At 36.9% G+C, this 19,385-nt stretch overlaps 1 protein-coding gene across 1 annotated transcript in view; it reads left to right on the top strand.

The window, feature by feature from the left end:
* KIF16B (kinesin family member 16B) overlaps window positions 1-19,385 on the top strand; it is a 224,372-nt gene that overhangs the window by 145,128 nt on the left and 59,859 nt on the right. The window contains exons 20-22 of the mRNA XM_067565282.1: window positions 4,627-4,785; window positions 6,021-6,126; window positions 7,126-7,176. Of these exons, the coding sequence (XP_067421383.1) occupies window positions 4,627-4,785; window positions 6,021-6,126; window positions 7,126-7,176 (316 nt within the window). The remainder of the gene's footprint in view (window positions 1-4,626; window positions 4,786-6,020; window positions 6,127-7,125; window positions 7,177-19,385) is intronic.

A 19,385-nucleotide genomic window follows, 5' to 3' on the forward strand; every position in this document is an offset into this window, starting at 1 on the left:
TACTACAAGAAAACAATGTGTCCCCTCACCAGCTAGTCAATATTCCTAACTCTATGTTCTTAAAAATAAACTGAATCATATAATGATGATGCATAGTGGGTTAATGGGAGGCAAGATGGATACTAAAAAAAAAAAAAAAAGTTAATTTTAGCCACATATAACTGGCTTCAGCTTACAGAACCCAATTATTTATCTCCAGCAGGTGGACCATCAGAACCTTTGTCCACAGAGAATAAAAGGTTGAATAAAGAACAGAATAGGCCTCCATTCCTGACCAAATACCCGTGTTCAGTCATTCAGAAAGATTATTTATTCATCATACCTCAAGGGCCTTTGGTAGGAAAATTCAGGCAGCTTCTAAATAGAAAATTTCAAAACAAATTAAGGCTATGATTAAAGAAGCTATCTTTAAATGCATTTGAGATTTTTTTCCTAGCTCTAAAGCCCATACAATTATATGGAATGGGCTCTTCTTGAGAAGAGAGAGAGTAGAAATTTATTATGTGGGCAACAGTGTACATCACTGTTGATTTGTCATAAGGCAGCATCAGGGAAAGGTGGAAATTTTTCTTATTTGTTCATTTTCTCTTTTCAAGAACTTATGTCTCTGCTTAAAGTTTTATCTTGGTTTTGTAGTTATTCATAGACGTAGTGACGTTTTGCTCAGTACTACGTGATGACAAGTCTTTTATGTGTAAAAGGGATGATGTAATCAATAGACTTTTTTTATATTCTGGCTTCATCTGTTGGCAGGGACTATATCTCAGCACTTGGATGAAGTATGGAAGAGGTAAAACATAGGGAATACAGCTAAGGAAATTTTTGCCTTTCAAAAGATGAGAAATATTTCACCGTATCTAGGGCCCAAATTAAATCCCATTGAAATCAACACATCAGGCTCATATTGTGTGGAAGGGCACGACTGCATTTAAAAAAACCCCGTAATTATCATTGTTGTCGGTAGATAAAAGGAAAGCTTTAAAACATGGGAAACTTGGAAAAGAATGCTTGTTCCTTGAGAGAGTCTTGAAAATTTGTTTTTTGAAACCCACAGTAGTTATCCTATTCTCTTTTCTCACACTGCAGCTTTCTTAGAAAATAACTCACATTGAATAGGGCAGAAAAACGTTTATCTGTAGCCAAACTGATGAGCTTTTCTGTATTATTTTTTCAAATCATATTTCGAGAAATGAGTTCCTTTTCATCCTCCTTTCTGGAAGTAGTTACTTTGATACTAGTTTATGAAGTCTACCTTATGTGCATGTGCAATTTAGCAAGTTTGATATTGCTTTATAGTGTTTCTTCTAAGAACGAAATATTAATGTGTTTTTACATCAACTAGCCATCTTTTGTACATGGGTAATTTTGTTGCTCTTTGTACATTCTGTAGCTATTTACCTTCTACTTGTTTTAGAAACCCTCATGCTTGATTATTGAATTAAGCAACCTAACAGTTTGTGTCAATGCAGATTAAGATGGAAGTCAGCAAAGCTCAGGTTTATGAAGTGTATACATAATTGCCTACAACTTTTATATCTCTGCCTAGACTTCTGATTTTGTAAATGATTTATGTCAAGTTGAGGCCTAAATTTCTCATATTCTCTGAACATGCTAATACTGTAAACAGTTTTGTTTCATAATCAGACAGGATATCGGGTAGGGGTCATGTCCTTCTAGTTGCTTGGCATTTTACTGAGCATACTTTTGGGTATACTAAAAGCAATAACTTTACAATAATAAATAGTCATTTTAACAGTTTCCAAAAGTGTGAGAGGCACTTCACAGAACAAATGGAAAAACTTGGTCCATATCTTGGGAAACATATAGAATAGTTTTTATATATTAGGTATTTAACTTGACTACTGTAACATCTGTAGTTAGCTACAAATAAGAGTTACAGAAAAAATAGACATGGTTTTTTCCCTGAAAAGCTTGCAATCAAGGGAAATAAACCATTGGGAAGGGATTGTTTGAAGAAGAAAAAAAGACAACAGCTTCAAGATCACATGGTTATTTAAGGAGAGATTTAAGTCCACAGGTTCCCTTAAATCACTTGGGTATTTTCTGAAACTCTCTCCATTAGTTTAGTAATATGCAGATTTTGATGGTTCAGTGAAGATACTGGTCCTGATTCTCTTTGAACTATTACCACTTTAAACCACTTTGGCAATGTAAAGGGGTATTTTTACTCCTCTTCCCTCTGAGACCCTTTGACACAAAGACGGTGATGTAAAGATGTATGAGTGTAAAATATCAGACCCACTGTGTTGATGGGTTCTGTGTAGTACTGTGATGCACCATATATGTGCCTAAATAAATAAATAAATGTTTTTGACCTCTCATGAGCATCATAGAGAACGAGATTAAATAAAATTAATTTAAAGATTAAATAAGAGATTAAAGATTAAATAAGATTGTAAATTCTTCAGGACACTCATGTTGTCCTTTTGCATATGGTTTTGAGAGAACAGCACATAAATAAAATGGAGCTCCAGTTCTGAATGGAGGTGTTGGACAGTAATGCATAATACACATACATACACTCAAATGAATGTTTTTGTTGTTTAGTAGATATTGTCATTTGTATGTTTTTCAGCAGTTTCAAATGCTATCTAAATCCCAACCAGCAATAATACATCTTGCATTGTCTTTTACGGCATCTTGCTGCATATGATCTGTAAGATGTTGTCTCCTCAGGCTATCAGGATATGAAAGGAGAGGCTCAAATCTGTATAAGCTGTCTTAAAGCTATTAAGTCCAGTTTTCAGTTTAAGTAGTTTAAGAATAAATGATCACTTTTCAGTGAGATGTCAGTCTTTTGAAGAGTTATACAACTATTTTTCTCCTGTTTTCGTATCTTGTTACTAAATCATTGTAATTCCAAATTCTCTCTCACCTATTTGTAAAAATATTTTGGGTCAATAAGAGCTGCCAGACCATGGTTAACAGCAAGTGAACTTTGTGCTAGGATTAAAACACATACAAAATTGTGTCTGAATTGATCTAATATTGTCACTTACTTCTAATGCAGTGGAGCGAACACATTACCCTAAAGCCTGTTTTATTTTGGAGTTAGTGGACCCACATCAATCTGAAGTAGCAAAATGTAGTATAGTTGCAAAGTGATGAATAAATCGCCTACATCAATTAATTTAAAGTTTATTTGCTTTGGAAAGTGATGTATTTTGCTTATCAAACATTTATGGCCCAAACAAAATACAGACTGTTTCCTTTTAAATGTAACTGAATCTAGAAAAGTTAATGCAGCCAGATAATCAGTCTCTCGGAAACTTTCTCTCAGGATTTTAGTTTTTGCCACACTACTGAAATAAGGAAGTTCCCTTCTGGTCAAATGAAAGTGGTGGCTTATGGCCATGGTGCCATAGGTATATTTTCCTTTCAAAGTTAAATGAGAACTTTATTTATCCTCTCTCCAATTCACTGCATTCCTTCCAGTTTTTTATTTTTCTGTACTGAACTAAGAATGTGTAGAGCAAACTCGATATTGCATGTCTGAGGTTATATGACTGAAAAGCATTAACCTATGAGAGCATATCCACAAAGATTAGAATTTGTGTAATTTCCCTTTAATTCACAGTGATTAATCTTTTTCATTTTTCTGGGTTTTATTTTTAAATTATAGATGTAAAAAAAAAAATAGCTACCTTAGAGGCAAAAGTTGTACCAGAATCAGGAAAGGCTACACAATCCAATCCATGAGAATATACAAGCTAATTTTAGACTAAACTACAATACGTCTGAAAAGTGTAGATTACTTAGCTGAGTTAAAATGTATTATAGCAAAGCAATAAATATGCTAGGAAGTGTTTTTATTTATAATACTTGATGCTTAAAGCATTTTCTGAGTGAAATATTCAACCAGAATTTGGGTGACTTATTATGTGCATAAATCAGCTTTTGTGACCTAGGAAATTTATTTCTGTTGGTACAGTTAGAGAATGTGAAGAAACTTGCATTTTGTAAAAATGATCTATTAGTCATTAAATTCTACCTCTGTATGTTGTTTTAAGGATACATTTTCAGATTGATTTATAAGAGACCTGAACAAATAATGGGATTTACATACTTTTATTGTGCAATTTTAAGAGTGTTTTTTTAAATAGACTGTGTGCATTGTTAGATTTTCTTCATTTTCTGACTGTAGTATTGTCTTTTGAGTTGAACCACTTTTTCAGAGTAACAGCAGAATAATTGAAATTGTTGGAGTTCTAAAATGAAGTAAGGTTTTCCAAGTGGTTATAATAGGTTGTCTCATGAATCAATCTAACTTTAATGAGCTAACTGAGACATAGTTGCATTGAAAGTTACAGATATTGATTTATTTAGCTAAAATGCTTCTATTCTAGTCTGGTTTTCAGATGATAAATATATGCTTCACTATCTAAATATGCATTAATAAATAATGTTTATTAATATTTGTGATTAAGGACATAACAAAGACCGTAAGGAGATACGATCCTGATTTAATTATGCCACCCCCTAGTTATCTCCAGTATTGTATGTATGAAAGTATTATTGGGATCAGTATGTTTTAAACAGGGAACTGAAAACACTGCAGATAGATGTATTGTTTTTTAATATAGATATTTTAAAATTTACTTATAGGCTGGACCAGGAAATTCAACTGCTGAAGCAGAAGATATATGAAGGTGATGGTGTACAAAAAGGGTATCATGGAATGGTAGAGGAGAGACTCTCTCTCACCAATTCCCCTACTAGCCCTACAAAGTCACAGTCCCATTTTATTCCACTGGTTGATGACAGGTACATATACTGATTTTATTCAGACTTAATATGATTTTAAACAATGGTGTTAAAGTATTTCTGAAACATTCCAAACTCCGATCTATGTGTAAGCGTTTGCAAGATTGGATCTTTATTTAGTAAATTATCAAAATTGTACTTTAATTACAATCTAGATAGGAACATGTTCTGCTTTTACCGCTTTGACGTTTTTTATGATCAGTAGGTTTTTCTGTGATATATACTGTATTAGAATAGTACCTGAAGAAATCTTAAGCTTATATTTATTTTAAATTGTTCCTAAATCTAATTGTTTTGATTTGCTTAGATGTCTGCATGACTTACGCCTTTGCATACTAAAAGTGACAAAGTAAATAAAATTGCATTAAGGGAAGCAGCATAGCATCACATTAAAAAATTAATTCCATTATTTTCTCTTTCATTTCATTTTACACTTATGCACACAATAATTAGTACAGACTTTTGAAACTTTTCACTCTATCTGAAGGCCAAAAATGTTGTTAGTCTGCTTATTTATAGTGTACATGTTGGAAAAGTCATAACTGCTACATTAAAAAAATGTAAAATACAAACGCACCCTGTAAATGAAGAGAGAAAAATTTATCAGATGCTTAACTAGGAGTCCACTAATTGTGATTCGGTCAGTTGTTAACTCTTTTGCCTTTTCAAGTTAAATGAAAACTGGTGAAAGAGAGTGATAATTCTTTGGGAGCCAATAAAGTCTGTCTACAATGTTCTTGTACTTAAAAGATATACAATGCTTAAGATGCATAAACAGTTCAAAAAACACTTTAAAACAGTGGCTCTCAACCTTTCCAGAGTACTTTACCGCTTTCAGGAGTCTGATTTGTCTTGCGTACCCCCAAGTTTCACCTCACTTAAAAACTACTTGCTTACAAAATCAGACATAAAAATACAGAAGTGTCACAGCAGATTTACTGAAAAATTGCTTACTTATAATTTTTACCATATAATTATAAAATAAATCAATTGGAATATAAATATTGTACTTGCATTTCAGTGTATAGTACATAGAGCCATAAAAACAAATAATTGTCTGTATGAAATTTTAGTTTTTACTTACTTAGCTAGTACTTTTGATGTACCCCCCTGGAAGACCTCTACGTATCCCCAGGGGTACGTGTACCCCTGGTTGAGAACCACTGCTTTAAAATACCCTTATTGGTGGTCTAATAAAAAATATGTATTCTTGTATGTATATTCATTTTTTAAAGAATAAATGCATTAATTGAAGAAGAAGTACAAAGGCGTCTTCAGAATATTCACCACACGTCTGAAAATAACAATATTGGCCTGTCTCAGTCTACAGAAATTATAAAGGTGAGCAGAGTCAGCTAGGAAACATCACTTTTAAAGATATCTTAAAAATAATTGATTTAATTCCTTTATCCACATCCCATGTTTTCTCTTAATGTAATTTTAGTTTATCAGATAATAGAAATAAATGTACATTGTTAAATGTATTAAATGTACTTTTATTAAATGTACTTTATTTGTGAAGAGCAGAACAAATACGTTTCAAATTATTTTTGAGGAATTTAGTTTGATATCCTGATGTTTAGTTGTTTAAGGGTTGAAATATTTTGCTTTCAAACAGCAGTAGATCAAAGTATACTACGGAACTTGTGGCAAGAGGGTGTACACAGCTACTTAAAGCACAGCATGCTGGTGCACCATAGGTTAACACCCAAGCTGCACACTAAATCGCTCTATAGACAGTCACTAATTAAAATCAAGCAATGAAATCCCAGTTCTATCAAAGTTAATGGGAGTTTTGCCATGTACTTCAGTGGGGCTGGGATTTCACCCAATATTTCCATGTTGTCCTTGTAGAATAATAAGCAAAATTATTTTAAATATTGTGGTTATTGTCTGTGAACTGCATCTTAACCTGCACGCAAATATTAAGTTTCTTCTCACGTGTAGAGCTCAATGAAGGCATTCACTAAATGGCACCAAAGCCTTTATTTTTTGAAAAACAGTGTGAAGAGTTTTATTCCCTCTGCCTTTATTATACTTATGTTGATGACAACCAAAAATTCCATCAAAAAGAATACTGCATATTTTTAATAATCTATGCTTAAAAATGAATATGTACAAAAGAACCATTCTTCTTAAAATTCACCTTTTCCTAATTGGTAAACTGAATAGTTTAATTCAACTGTAAAGCAATATCTTAACAAACACCAGTAGAAGTTCCATAGAGAGATGATGGATATTTTTGACAGTTAAACACATTACTTTAGGTCTATGTTATAAATAGTTCAAATTTTACAAGAAGGAAACATTTTTTAATTATGTATACCTTTTGGCTCTTAGGATAATGAGACACTTCATAATGGTACTGTTCAACGCAAGTTGAAGTATGAGGTAGGTTATATTTCGTCAGAATGAAATGGTTGTCTTAAATTATGGTGTGCTCAGTAATTAAATTTCTTAATCTTTAGCTGTATACTTAGAATTTCCAAGTCACAGTAAGATTAATATCTAATAGAGAAGGCAAGCTTTTGTAGGCAAGAAAATAACTGAACCTTGCATGTTGGGTACAGTTCTTTCTTTATTTGAATAGCATATTTTTGTGGTGAAGGATTCTCTTTTTCCTTAATTCTTTATTTGAAACAGTATCCCTTTCCTAGATCTAGAGGATAAAAACATTTATGATCAGTGACAAAATTATTATTTCTAATCCAACTACTCTTTTTATCATGTCTGATTCCCAATTGTTTCACTACTATGAGAGCCTTAATAATAATAGCAGTACTACAATGCAAATATTTGTGACCGTGTCCTGAAGATTTAATGTTAGACAATCTGGAAGTATTTTACCACTAAGTGTTTTAGGACTATAATGTTTTATTTGGCTATTCCATGTTTTTCCCCCTGGTTCTTTCCTCATTTTTCTTATCCTGATTTAGATCTTTAAAATTCTTAAAAGCATATAGAAAATTAGTTATCCTATGAACATTCCGTTTCTTTTGAGAAAACCAAATGTAGTACTAGATAAAGTGAAATGGATACTGTACACACACACAAAAATGATGGGTGTGGGGTAAAGAGATAAAGATTGTTCCTGAATCAGATCTCAATCAGTCTAATTGGATTTGGTCTCACAGTTTTGATTACTTCTGAATGAATGCACAAACCTAACTGAATGAATGCACAAACCTAACTAAAATAAACCTGAATTCAAGAAATTTTCAAATCAGAAGATATATATTAAAAAAAAAAAAAAAGGGTGCATCCATTTCCCTCTTTTGACATTTTAAACATAAAAGACGACCTTGGGAGCCACATTACAGCCTCCTTTTTGAATCTAAAGATGACGACATTGGTTCTAATTTGACTGGAGAAGATGCAACAACAGCAGACCTCAAAAGACATGACAAATGTCCTGACATGTGGAATTTATTTTCTGTTCCTGAAAAAATCTGTTACCCCTCTCCATTGCAAAAGGAAGTTGGAAAAGAAAGAAATGAGTCAGAAATGGATTGCTTTGATTGCCTATTTGATACTGAATGTGAACGGAATCACCCTAGAAATACTAACATTTTTAACGGGGTGAAAATTCATTATAAAAATGTTACACAGTCTTCTCCACAAAATCATAATATAGGCGATGTGGAGCATTCACAATATAAAATGGTGACTCTCAATCATTCTGAGAATGCAAGAATTACTTCTTTGGACCAAGACATCACAAGGACCAAGTTTCATTGTTCCCATTCACATCTGTCTGCCTCAGAACCTTTAGCCTGTGGGAATGAGCAGGTTAGCTTTAGCAGTATATCTTGTTTAATTCTCTCTCAGTCCAGTATGCTTTCTGAAATAGCATCCAAAGAGAACAATCCATTTAACACAGTGTACCACACTATTCCAGACCAGTCTTATATTTCTCAGCACCCAGTTGACAAAGACCTAGATACCAGCAAATTAATCTCCCTAGAGTCAGAAGTGTCATGTTCAGGTGTGAAAACAGAACAGAGCTTTGGCTTGGGCTATCTTTTCAGCAAGATCTCTTGTCTTTTCAAAGACCCTAGTAGTCAAATGTTTAATAGAGCCCAAGTTATTAAACAAATAAAGGAGCTGGGTAATATGTGCGATAGAAGTGGGAGATGTGCCCAAGTGGCATCATTAGTGAAAAATTTGCCCTTTGTAAAAATACTACATCTAAATGTACCCTTCCAATCAGATAGTGAGAAGGCTATGCCTCATTCCACTAATGAGGCCAAAGCTCATTCTGATAGAGGCATTCAATCAGAAAACCTTTTGCCAACAGAGAATACTGTGAAGTGTGGATCCTCAAAAATCTCAAGTGTGCACACAGAAGATTCTTCTGAAAGATCTGTTTACTGGTATGGAAATGAAGAAATGAAAAATAATTTGGTGTTAAGGCAAAAATTTGTGCATTTTCCTGATGAGTTACTGAAACTTCAAGTCTGTTCTCTTGAAAGACTGTTGGACTGTATGATCTGTGCCTTACCGCAAATTAGTGCCCACATTGATGAATTAAAAAGTGTTTACTGGCTTGCTGTTGGCAATTGCAAAAAACCTGATCCAGAACCGGCTTGTTTGCTTTTCTTCAGGTCTGTTTTGTACGCTGTTGTTTTATCAGTAAACCAACAAGACAATTGCCAGGATTCCTTGGCAGTCTTTCATGTTCTTCCAATCACCATGATAAGAGAGATTGAAGTTGGTTTTGCTGGACAGTGTGTCAGACTTGTATGCTGTACTGAAGATAGTTTACTCACAATATTTACGTATAACAAACACTTCACTCAGAGAATATGTCATGATCTACTGAGTATTTTGATGACTACATCAGATGATGCCATTTGTTTAAATCACCAGTTGCTGAAAGCGGATTTATTGCAGATGTCACTTCACTGGACATCAGAAGTCACTGACTTAGTTTTTGCAAGTGGAGTACGGTTTTCGTGCAAATTCAGGAGTGCTTTAGCTGACCTGGTGTATTTTGTCCATGAAAATATGGACGATAATAAACCTCCTTTAGGAGATGTTCATGTGTTACTCTATACCACAGTGAAGTTAGAAGACCGTTTTAAACAAATGACCTATAGATCACTAGTTCTTACAACAACTCATATAGGACTCATGCAGGAAGATAGGGTTTTCTATCCTATTCCTAGTTTGCATACTTTACCTCAGCGATCCCAGTTTGACAAAATTCAGTTGCACTGTTTGAATGAACTCCAGTGTGTGGTTGTCACAGACAAAGAGAATTTAACAAAAATTGAGCTTGTTTTTTCTAAAATGAGCAAGGTTGGATCTGATTCAGGGATTGGTTTTTCTAAACCTCATACAAAACAAACAAATACTCAACTGGCACTGGTCCCATCATTTTTTCAAGACAATTTAAATGTCCCATTGGAAAACTGGAAATTAACTTTCAGTTCAAATGAAGAAACCATTTGGCTAATTACGTATTTGACTAGGCATCGAAATCCAAATACATTTTAGATGTGACAAAGGAAACAGGCTAATGGATGTTGATACTTTTTATCACTGCTGGTGGACAATAAGCAAAAGAGCAAATTTAGGACCTTTCTTTGAGTCCTGAAGAGACTACCATAGGTATATACCCATCTTGCCAATGTCCCATATTAGTTAGCTTCTTTTTTGCTTTGTACGGGTCTGTGTACTATACTGAGTCTGCTGCTTCTTGAAAAGGCAAATCAGTTTAAAATGTATCTGTTTGATATGGTGAATGGATCAGCGTCTATGCACAAGCAGCCACTCTCTGCTCTTTCTAGTACTGTGTTCATCCTTCTCTACTCTGCTGCTGACTCTTGTCCCTGCTATCTCTTACCCCAGCTTCACCAGAAAACTACAGCTAGTGTCTTCCTCACTTTTGCCACCTGAATGGTGGCCTCCTTCAGAGAACTCTCTTAACTACTTAAAAATATCTCTTGACTCCTGATTTCTCAGGTCTCATCCAGGTAGTGGTGGCGATTGGTTGAATCTCAAGATTCATATTTGTGATAGCCATTAGTTTTACTCTATTTTTGTACATGGGTTAGAGTGTATTTTAACCCCATAGAATGTGCATTTTGTCCTGGTAGCCCTATGGATGTTGTGTGTTTATATGTACACAGTTACTAAAAATCATTTCATTGGTAGCTTGGAGTTTGTCTGTCGGCCCTCTAAGGATTTAATTTTTTGCTTATTTCTTAAAAGGGAACAATTTAAATGTCAAAATCATTGGGTGGTAACATTCAACTCATTCATCTTAATACCACTTGCTTTTTACTTCATGAAACCCCATCTTAAAATGTTGCAAGGCCTCTTCTAATGTTTTCTCATTTTAAGGAGCAGAAGCTCCATAAATTCTTCTTTGAGTAGATGCAGACATATATTCCAAGTAGAACTGTGCGCACCCCATGCGCCGGAGCCAGAGACTTTTGCCTAGCACTGTCTGGAGAGGAGTGGCTCTCATGCCTATAGCCCCTACCCTGGTTGTATGAGGCAGTGCTGGGTTGAGGTTGGGGTTGGTCCTACTTTGAGCAGGGGGTGGGACTACATGACCTCCTGAGGTCCCTTAATATTCTATGATTCTGTGCCCTGACACACACACACACCCCCCTCCCCCCCCCAGTTCTTTCTGACCACCTGTCAGCTGGAGACGGTGCTCTGTGTGGTTGCTGTTTCACAATTTCTGAACTCATCATCTTAGCCTAGTTTTAGTGTACATAGTTAATAGTTAATTTAGTTAATTAGTGTTAGAGTAAAACTTATAGACTATTATAGTGGTAGCGGCAGTGCTTTCCCATGATCCTGTCACCGGCATTGCACTTCTTATGGAGTAGTGATTCCAAATAGTGACCCGCAAATGAGGTGCTTGCCCTGTCTTGGCGAAGCCAACCTTAAAGAGTGTTGTTCAATCTGTAGATTCTTCAAAAGAGGATTCATGTGGCATGGGAACTTTGCATCAAGCAGCATCTGCTTAAACAAGCCATGAGGCCTGACCCCGTACCAAGGCCTCCCTCAGACTGCAGATCACCCTCCGGCTCAGAAAGTGCTTCTGCCTCCCGTTCTGGGACAGGGGTCACTCCAAAGAGGTGCAGGAGTCATTCTTCATCATTGGCACCAAAAAAGAGTTCTCATAAAATCAATCATGAGCACTGTAACTCCCAGGAAGACTCTTCTGCCTCCCCTAAGAAAAGCGTGGATCAGCTTGGCACCAGCTCCAGCATGCAGGATGGTGCAGGTGCCTCTGACCCTCCCTCAATACAGGGTGGGGAGGGCAGACACCTCTTACCGTTGACTCTGGTTCTAGGATCCTGGCATTTGTTGAGTCTGGTACCGATTGGAATGATGCTGGCACCACCAGGAGCTGTGATATTGGTGTACCTGGCTGTGGTAGACCTATTCTGCCTTTTGGTCCAGTCTTCACCTCTGGTCCAAGACTTCGTGAGGCTGGCGTCCGTGATGGCGAACTCTTAGGCCCTTCAGCACCATATCAGGAAGCACCTCACCCCAGGGTTGGTTTAGACACGGTACGGGAGACAGTACAAAGTTCTTCAGTACCAGGCCCTTTCTCGGCATTGATGCAATTGATACTGCAGATGGAGCAGTGGAGGAGGTTCCACAAGAACACTGAGGTCATGGGTTCTACTCTCAGTGTTTCCTAATACCAAAATCCAACGGTGGGATGACATCCATCCTCGAACCCCTGTGACTCAATAAATTCATCAAATAAGTGAAGTTCTGCATGGTCACTCTATCAGCTATCCTCCCTGCTTTGTCTCAGAATGAGTAGTTCGCTTTTCTGGCCATTCAAGACACTTACTTTCATGTAGCCATCCTATCGAGTCACAGAAAGTTTCTTCGCTTCATGGTAAGAGACCACCACTTTCAGTACATAGTTCTCCTATTCGATTTATCTTCTGCTTCCCAAGTCTTCACCTCAGGAAAAAGGGAATCTAGATCTTCCCCTACCTCAATGACTGGTTGCTGATGAGCTGCTCCAGAGAGGAGGTTCTTGCCCATGTCAACACCATCCTACATTTACTCAACCATTTGGGACTCATTATAAACACCAGGAAGTCAACCTTGGTTCCCACTTAGCAAATAAAATTCACTGGGGCCTGTTAGATTCCACGAGTTCAAGAGCAGTTGTCTCAGTCTGCAGTCACAACCATCCATAACAATCCATGTGTGTCTGAGCTTGATGGGCCACATGTCTGCTTGCACCCAGGTGGTCCAACTTACCAGGTTACATCTTTGCCTTCTTCACATGTGTCTCAGAAGGGCATTCTCTGGCCAGGTTGGTTCACCTTCCTCCATCTGTCCTGGAGCCCCTGCACTGGTGGGAGTCCCCACACAATGTATGCCAAAGGTCTCCTTCCCTTGGCCCTCTCCAGTCAAGTCAGTGGTTACTGACACGTCCCTTCTGGGTTGGGGGCACATCTGGACTCAATGAGGGTGTAGGGCCTCTGGTCGGAACAGAAGCCTTGTTCCACATCTATGTGCTGGAGCTTTGGGCTATCCATGACATGTCGTGCCTTCCAGGACTGTATCAGGCATTTAGTGGTTCACATACTCACTGACACTACCACCGCAATATACTATGTGAACAAATGAAAGGGAGCACACTCCAGATTACTTTGCCTTGAGGCAATAAACCTGTGGCAGTTCTGCATCAAAGACGACCCTGATAGTTTATTGGGGGTCCAGAACCATCACAGATCACACCAGGTTTTTCTCTCTAAGCCATGAATGGTCCCTGATAGCGGATGTACTTTGGATGGTTTTCGTAGCATGGGGCATCCCCACAATCGACCTTTTCACCACAGGAAATATCACCTAATCTGCTCTTGGGAGGGGCTCAGCCTGGGTTCCCTCTCAGACACTTTCCATTGCAGCTGGCAGTCAACTTTGCTGTATGCATTTTCTGCTATCCCGATCATTCCTCAGGTCATGACCAAGTTCAAGGCGGATTGAGCAGGCTCAACTTGATTGCTCCAGTGTGGGTGAGGCAGTGCTGGTTCTTGGACCTCCTCACTCTGTCAGTTCAGCTTCCCTTGCTGCTTCCTCCCCTTCCTGATCTTCTCTCACAGGACGGCATCCAGCGATCAGCTCCCTGCACCTTACTGTGTGGCTGCTGCATGGCTGAATGAGAAGGAGGAAAGTTGCTCAGAGGCTATCCATCAGGGTCCTACTTAACAATAGGAAGCCTTCCACTAGAATGGCCAACTTTGCAAAGTGGAAGAGGTTTTTCGTGTTGTCCTTGGCCCGTGTGACTCATCCACTGGCAACTTCCATCCAGAACATCTTGGAATACTTGCTACACCTTCAGGAATCAGGCTTAGCACTCAGTTCTCTAAGAGTACACTTGGCAGCAATATCAGTTTTTCATCCCCCTATCCAAAGGAAATAGGTTTTCTTTAATGCCATGGTGATGAGATTTCTGAAAGGACTGCTTCACCTGCATCCTCCGGTCCAGGAACTGGTCCAGTTGTGTGACCTGAACATGGTTTTAGTAGCTCTAATGGATTGCAGGCCCTGATGGCTGGGCTTCCTTACTCAAGGTTATGCTCTGGCCATACCCGAAGTTTGTATCCAAGGTGATCTCTGTTTCATTTGAACCAGGTGGTGTATTTGCCTGTATTTTTCCGTAAGCCACATTCCTCCCCAGAGTAACATTGCCTCCCTATGTTAGATACTGTCCAGCCTTTATCTGAACAAGACTGAACAGTTTCGTGTTACACTTTGCCTGATCGTATCATATGCGGATTGCATGAAGGGACAGGCGTTCTATGTGCAGACCAGGTCTAGATGGCTAATGTCTTGCATCAAGACTGCATATGAGATAGTGTTGGCTATGCCTTCTCAGCAGATATGGGCACATTCAATGAGAGCACAGGCAACATCAGTGTAGTTTCTTAATGACATTTCTATATTGGACATTTGTAGGGTAGCCACATGGTCGTATATATGTACATCTACAGTACATATAAAGAAGATCAGTCCTGCGATCCTTACTGAAGTAGACTCTGAGCCCTGCCTCTGGATGGGGTACTGCTTGCTAGTCAACTACTTTGAATACTTGTCTGCATCTACTCAAAGAAGAAGAAATGGTTACTTACTGTAATTGTAGTTCTTCAAGATGTGATGCATATGTGTATTCCACGACTCAACCTCTGTCCCCTCTACATCAGAGTTTTCCCCTGGATTTTCAGTGGAAAAGAACTGAGGGGAGTTGGGGCACCACCTCCTTATGTAGCCAGAGAAGGGGTTACAGGCACGAAGCATGAGCGCCACCTCTCTATGGGTGCTCCTAGGCAAAAGTCACGGGCTCCAGTGCACAGGGCACACTTATCTGGAATACATGTCTGCATTATATCTCAAAGAACCACAGTTACAGTAAGTAACCATATCAGGAGTTACATTCATTTACTCATTCTATCAATCTATCCAGACACTCTTTTTTCTATGAGAAAAGTCAATTATCCTATTAAGTAATGAAGGGAATCTACATGATCCCCTACTGAGCCAGTTGTTACTTAAACATGATTCATCATATACACTTACATTTCACAAGTATTGTAAATCCTTAAAGTAAACGTACAGAAAACATATGGGTATAGCCTATAACTCTTTATTATATATTGTAATCTTTAATAATTGTTTATAGTTTGGGGTGGGAGAAGTTGGACATCTCAAAATCCTGTAATAGAGGCCCTGAGGGTTTTTCGCCTTCCTCTGTAGCATGCATGGATCACTTGCTGGTGGATTCTCTGTACCTTGAAGTCTTTAAACCATGTTTTGAGGACTTCATTAACTCAGTCATATGTTAGTGGTCTATTACAGGAGTGGGTAGGTGATGTTCTGTGGCCTGTGTTGTGCAGGAAGTCAGACTAGATGATCATATTGATCCCTTCTGACCTTAAAGTCTGTAAGTCTAACATATCAGGATTTAATTAGGTCTTTTTAACCAAATGATGTCATGTGGTTGTATATGAGTGCTTAATAGTTTTAAAAGCAAGTCACAAAAAGTGAAAGTCAGTTTCATGGGTGTTGTGTAATTTTTATATTTCTAATTGCCAAGCCATAGTTTATGGCATTTTTAAGATGAGAACTTGATATTTCTGTCCAGTATGCGGGTATACACTAACAGATATCTAGTCTCTCACATTCCTTTACTACTGCAGCCATTTTTATAAGATCTATTGATGTATATCTGCCAATCATAAAGAAGGATCAAGCACTAAGATAATTACTGTGAGATTTTTTTGTACAGAGAAGGTCAAATAATATAAGCATGGAGCCTTTAATAATAATTTTGAAAAATTATTTTTGGGAGTGGAGTGAGAAGCTAGAGTTATAGTTCAGAATAAATCTGCAAGGGAGATACTGACTTTTTTAAACTGAATCTTGTTTACGATTTTAAAGCAAATTGTTCCATAATCAGGATGTGATCAATTGCATCCATTTTTTATGGGTTTGGCTGAGTCCTTTGGATGTAGTATTGTATTTGGTTGAAATCTATTTTCCTTACTTCTGATGTTTTACGAGGCATTTAAGGGGTAGATCCTGAGCTCTGGCCAACATATTCTTGGGTAGTTGGGGGCTAAGACATCTGTAAGCTATCTATTCTGTTCCTTTGATCCTGGGGGCTGATCTGGTCTCTGATGTAATTTAGTGCAGTCTCAGCATTGCCCTGTTACCCTGACTGTCCACTGGTCCAAGAGGTTGTTCTGGCAGCCAGGGATTACTGGGTCTCAGTCACTCTGCCAATGCCCTATACTTAAGGGCCAGGACAAATGTTGCTATATAGTTGTATGCATCCCAGCGGGGTTTCTGTACACCTTGAGTGAGGTGGGTAAGCAGACTTGTTAGCTGCTGTGGTACCACTTAAGCAATGAAAAGTAGCCAGATCAGACCTGAGAAGCAGGTCCTTTATTTGAAAACTCAGTTTGTTGATAAATATTTCACAACTTGTCACTCTCCCTATTTTTTAAAGTAAAAATATGCATGTATCTTTTATGACTAAATTGCAAAAAAATTAAATCTTAATATGGCCTTAGTGTAGGTATGAGGACAATGTGATTTGAAAATAGAGAAATTTAGATGAATGTAAATAGAGGTCCTATTCATAGATACGGGCTATGTTTTGGTTTGTATTTTGAGCAATGGTCATGTTACAGTAACAGTGGCTACACGTCAGATTGCCAAAAGTTTCATAACAATTCTCACACTTTTAACATAGACAGCTGACAACCCAGGGAATTGGGGACACAGCCCTAATGCTTCCAAACATTTAAGAACAGGAAAGTTGGCTCTTGATGTCTCTCCACAAGATGAGCCAAATGCCTTTGCTGAAATTCAGTTTAGAGTCCTATTATCTCTTGTCTGCTTCCTTCCTGACCCACTGTATGATGCTGTGTGACACTGAATGAATTTTTACCTCTCTTTTTTTAATATCCCATTGCAGGAATTATTTATAGTAACAAAGCCCCCAATTCCTCCCCCACAAACCTGTACAGTTCAGTCATTTGAAATGTGTTGGTTTTTTTATTTAAACAAATACAGAGGGGAAAAAAAGACAATACAGAAGGTTTTGAATAGATGGACAGTTTTTAATCCTTATGGGCTCACACAGTACAACACAATGTTTCAGTTGCAAATACATAATCTGAGAAGGCATTCCAAGTGAGTCTCATTGGTTCTTAAAAATTAAATAATTATGATAACTACTTTAATCAAGGCTGCTATATGACTGTACATACTGTATGTAACATTTTTTGGATTATATAGAACAATTCTAATATATGGCTGCATTTGGTTAGATACGCCATAGAATTTCTGTAATCTTATTTGTCTTCAAATCTAAGGCAATATAAATTCTCCACTTTTTGTGGAACCACTCTTGCACTAAAACTCCTTTTATTCCACTGTAATTTAAATGTTATTTGATAAAGGTTGATGGTTGTCAAAACCATATTAATTTGTTAGGACATTCTTTGCCAAATACTGTAGTGTATTTTTTTTGGTACCATATTATTTCTTTTTCTAAACTGTTATCTGTTTGTAAATTCTCAGTAGTAAAAGATATTTTTCACAAAGATTAATAAATGATAAACACCTTCTGTCACTATTTTAATTTATTGAGAATAACTTTTGTGGTATTATTTTATAGATTAAACTAAAGTGTCACTGTCAGGGAAATGAACTGTTCTTCCTTTTAAGGTAGATATTATCTAGTGTTAAACAAAAAAATCAGACCTTTTCTCCTTCTTTTTAGAAATCAAAAACCACTGAGATGTTCAGCTTTTGACTAAGAACTTTTGGTTTTCAAGTTTTTAGTTTTCAAATGAAAAAATGAAAATTTTAAAGAAAGCTTTCCATGAAAAGTTTCATTTAGTTGAAAACCTAAATTTCTATTGGAAAAAGATTTTTGACAAAATGCTCTTGATCAGCCCTAATAAGATTTTAAAAGATTGAGATTGGGATTAGTAATAGAGAGAGAGATTTTTGCTCTAGATGGCCAGGTAAATCTGTAAGTATCTAAAAGTTATCTATGGACAGATACCACAGAAAGAGGTTTGTATAAAAGAGTTGGTAGTCTTGGTCCAGTTCCTCTTAGATGTAAATACACTGCACAAAAACCACCTTCACAACTGGAACGAAAAAACACTCTGTGGGCAGTTGCAGCAGAGAGACCAAGGAGACAGTGAGCTAAAGTCTGGAACTACATTTTCTCTCTCTCTCCCCTAGATATAGTCAGTGCTGGTCAGAATTAGGGGACTTAGACATTGGAGCTCATGAAATGTAGTGGCTCTACTTAGGTTCCTAGGATTGTTAGTCTAACACATCTGATGAATATGGATTTCACATACTAAAATAACAGAAGATTGCCTTGTCTCTTTTGCTTTAAAATATTTTTTTATATATGGTACAGAAATATAATAAAATTATACAGGATATTTTGGTTTTGGAGATCAATTTACAATACAATAAAATGTCAGCTTTTAATATATTGGATATAACAATTTCAATGGGGATTATAGTATTTTTTCATAGAGTAAGACCCCCTTCACAGCCTGTTGGCTTCCTCAGGAGCAAAGAACACACAGTATCATTACCTATAGACTCAGGTGGTCATTAGTAAAACATCGAAGATGGATGATGAGCCACAATATAAATATAGATGTCCTTGGGTAACATAATTATGTACAAAATATTAAATGACAGCAAAATTAAAGTTGGTTTTAAATCTATATTATAAACTTGTATTTATCTTAGTGTTGTTGCTTTTTAAAATAAAAGTAAAATTATCAAGCTTTCAGACTAAACTCTTTCCACTAAGAAGATGGAGAACTTAATGAAACCAGAAATAACATAATTAATGTCTTATTCATTACAAACGCTTATGCCACTTTTGAACACACACACTGCAAAACATTAATATCTTGAGTTGCAAAAATATTTTAATTTTTTACACAATTTTGGAAAATACAAGATTGTTAAATTTCAGATCCTATTTAGCTCTTTGTCAAATAAACGCTTTCTCATTGTAGACTTATCTGTAAAGATGTCTGTGATCTCCTGCACCTTGC

The sequence above is a fragment of the Emydura macquarii genome, unplaced genomic scaffold (genome assembly GCF_026122565.2).
Source record: "Emydura macquarii macquarii isolate MOO-44397 ecotype Brisbane River unplaced genomic scaffold, CSIRO-AGI_Emac_v2 contig_2676, whole genome shotgun sequence".
NCBI lineage: Eukaryota > Metazoa > Chordata > Testudines > Chelidae > Emydura > Emydura macquarii.